This window comes from Propithecus coquereli, unplaced genomic scaffold (genome assembly GCF_000956105.1).
Source record: "Propithecus coquereli isolate 6110/MARCELLA unplaced genomic scaffold, Pcoq_1.0 Scaffold232, whole genome shotgun sequence".
Lineage (NCBI taxonomy): Eukaryota > Metazoa > Chordata > Mammalia > Primates > Indriidae > Propithecus > Propithecus coquereli.
In genome coordinates, this window is record NW_012147864.1 from 1686717 (window position 1) to 1688897 (window position 2181).

Genomic DNA, 2181 nt, shown 5'->3' on the forward strand with positions numbered 1-2181 from the left:
CCGCATCAGAATCATCTGGGGGAACAGTTTAAAAATGGGCCTCACCTCAGGCTTATGTGGTTAGAATCTCTGAGGGTGGGACCTGAGAACTGTACACGTTTAAATTTTATGCTTGCTAACATTTGATTTGGAGGCTGCTTCAGACATTTCTACGCTTAATATGAATAATCAATTTCCATATGGAATTTCAGGCCAAAAATTGTTTTGTATTAATTTCTGAGTATCTCTATGTTATAGTGAAATTATTGAAATGTTTTTAAAGTTGTTGGCACTAAACTTACTGACATCCTTGTTGATCCCCAGACAATATTTGCACAGTTTCAACATAGTCAGGAAAAAGCACTTCCCTCGGATAACATAAGGCATGCTCTTGCAGAAAGCTTCAAAGATGAGCAGCGATTTCAGCTCGGCCTCATGGATGATGCTGCAGAGTGCTTTGTAAGTATTTCTGAGTATCCGTAAGAAGTCAGGAGAGTAGTTTTCATTCCTTAGATCGGTGGTCCCCAACCTTTTTGGCACCACTGACGGGTGTGGAGCAGAAGGTGTAGCTCAGGCGGTGATGTGCTGGTGGAGAGGGGCTGGGCTCTGAATACAAATGAAGTTTCGACTGCTCGCCTGCTGCCGTGTGAGCCCCTAACAAGCTGTTCGGGGGGGCGGGCTGAGGACTGCAGCTGTAGATGATGCAAATTTTGAAACAAATGAAAAACTTTAGAACAGTTGAGAAGTGTTAGAACTGGCTAGTGGATCCATGTCTTACCTGTCCTTCAAGGCTCAAATTATTTTATTTTAATTTTATTGTAGAGATGGGATCTCCCTGTGTTGCCCAGGCTGATCTCAAACTCCTGGCCTCAGGTGATCCTACCGCTTTGGCCTTCCAAAGTGCTTGGATTACAGGTGTGAGTCACCACACCCAGCCTCGAGGCTCAATTTAAATCCATCTGTTTTGTGTTGTATTTTTGGTTTTGATTATTTGTGTTGCTCTAATTTTTACCAAGTATTAGGCCACCAAAAGCCTTACTGAATATAAGTGAATGCCACCTAAGTCAGCGTTGTGCCTCCAGAAGGTTTGCATGTGTGACGGACGTGTTCCCAGCAGCAACATTTCTCACTACGCGCAGTGGTTCTCACGGGGAGAGGGGGATTTTGGTGGGCAGTTACTCGGGGCAGCAGTTCTCATACCCGCATTCCAGGTTGAGAATCGGTGAGGTTGGTGTTCTGAGGCTCTGTGTTACCACTATATTATTAAGTAGAGCATTTCTTTGATCAGGTGCATACCTTATACACGTTCTAAAATATGTATGTTAATTATTAAATGTCTCAGTAATATAGATGTCAGCTACATTTAAAATGTAATAACCATTTTTTCTCTCTTGGTTCTTGGTCCTGTTCCTGTTTAGCAAATTCTGTGAATTCTTCTTCACAAACCTTTTTAAAACGTTTTCCTTTCCATATTTTCCTACCACAACTTCTTTCAGTTCAGGCCTTTGCTGTCAGCATAATTAAGCCTCCTACTAGTGTCCATTCAGCCTGTCCCTTTATCGTCTATTTTTAAATAACCACCAGATTCATATAAATTTCTTCAGGTTAATGCTTACTCTTCAAATATTTCTGCAATTCAAATGTAGACTTTTTATTCTCCTCTTTAAGGCCCTTTACAACTATACTTGATCTTATCTCTTTGCTTCCCCGCTAAATTTTTATTCCTAATGAGATGGTTCCATTGTGTTCCTCATACACATTTTTTATATTCCTGGTTCCTTTGCTCAACTTCCTAATATCCTCACAACTTTTTAAATCTATCATTTTGTCAAGGTCCAAACTAAGTCATGCCTCCCAGGTAATACATGACTAAATTATCCCAATCCATTCCCTGAATTTCTGTAGAATTTAATAACTATAGAATCCACTTGGCATTTATGTGTTATTATTTACCTTTTTTTTTAAATGAGCATCTTTATGTTTTTTTTAGAAAGATGGAAAGATCATCGACTAGCACATTGCCCGGCACACTTACATGTTGATTAAAATGTGTCAATAATGACACACACAGTAATAAAATGCACTTTTCATGATTGTTCTTTTTATAATTGATCCATTGTTTAAAAGATAAATACATTTTATACAATACTGAGCTTTATAATTTTACTTTCACTTAAATGTATTAATACATGATGTGATAAT

General features: G+C 38.7%; 1 protein-coding gene across 1 annotated transcript in view; it reads left to right on the plus strand.

The window, feature by feature from the left end:
* USP53 (ubiquitin specific peptidase 53) overlaps positions 1 to 2181 on the plus strand; it is a 48225-nt gene that overhangs the window by 13828 nt on the left and 32216 nt on the right. The window contains exon 3 of the mRNA XM_012645345.1: positions 304 to 438. Coding sequence (XP_012500799.1) covers positions 304 to 438 — 135 coding nt within the window. The remainder of the gene's footprint in view (positions 1 to 303; positions 439 to 2181) is intronic.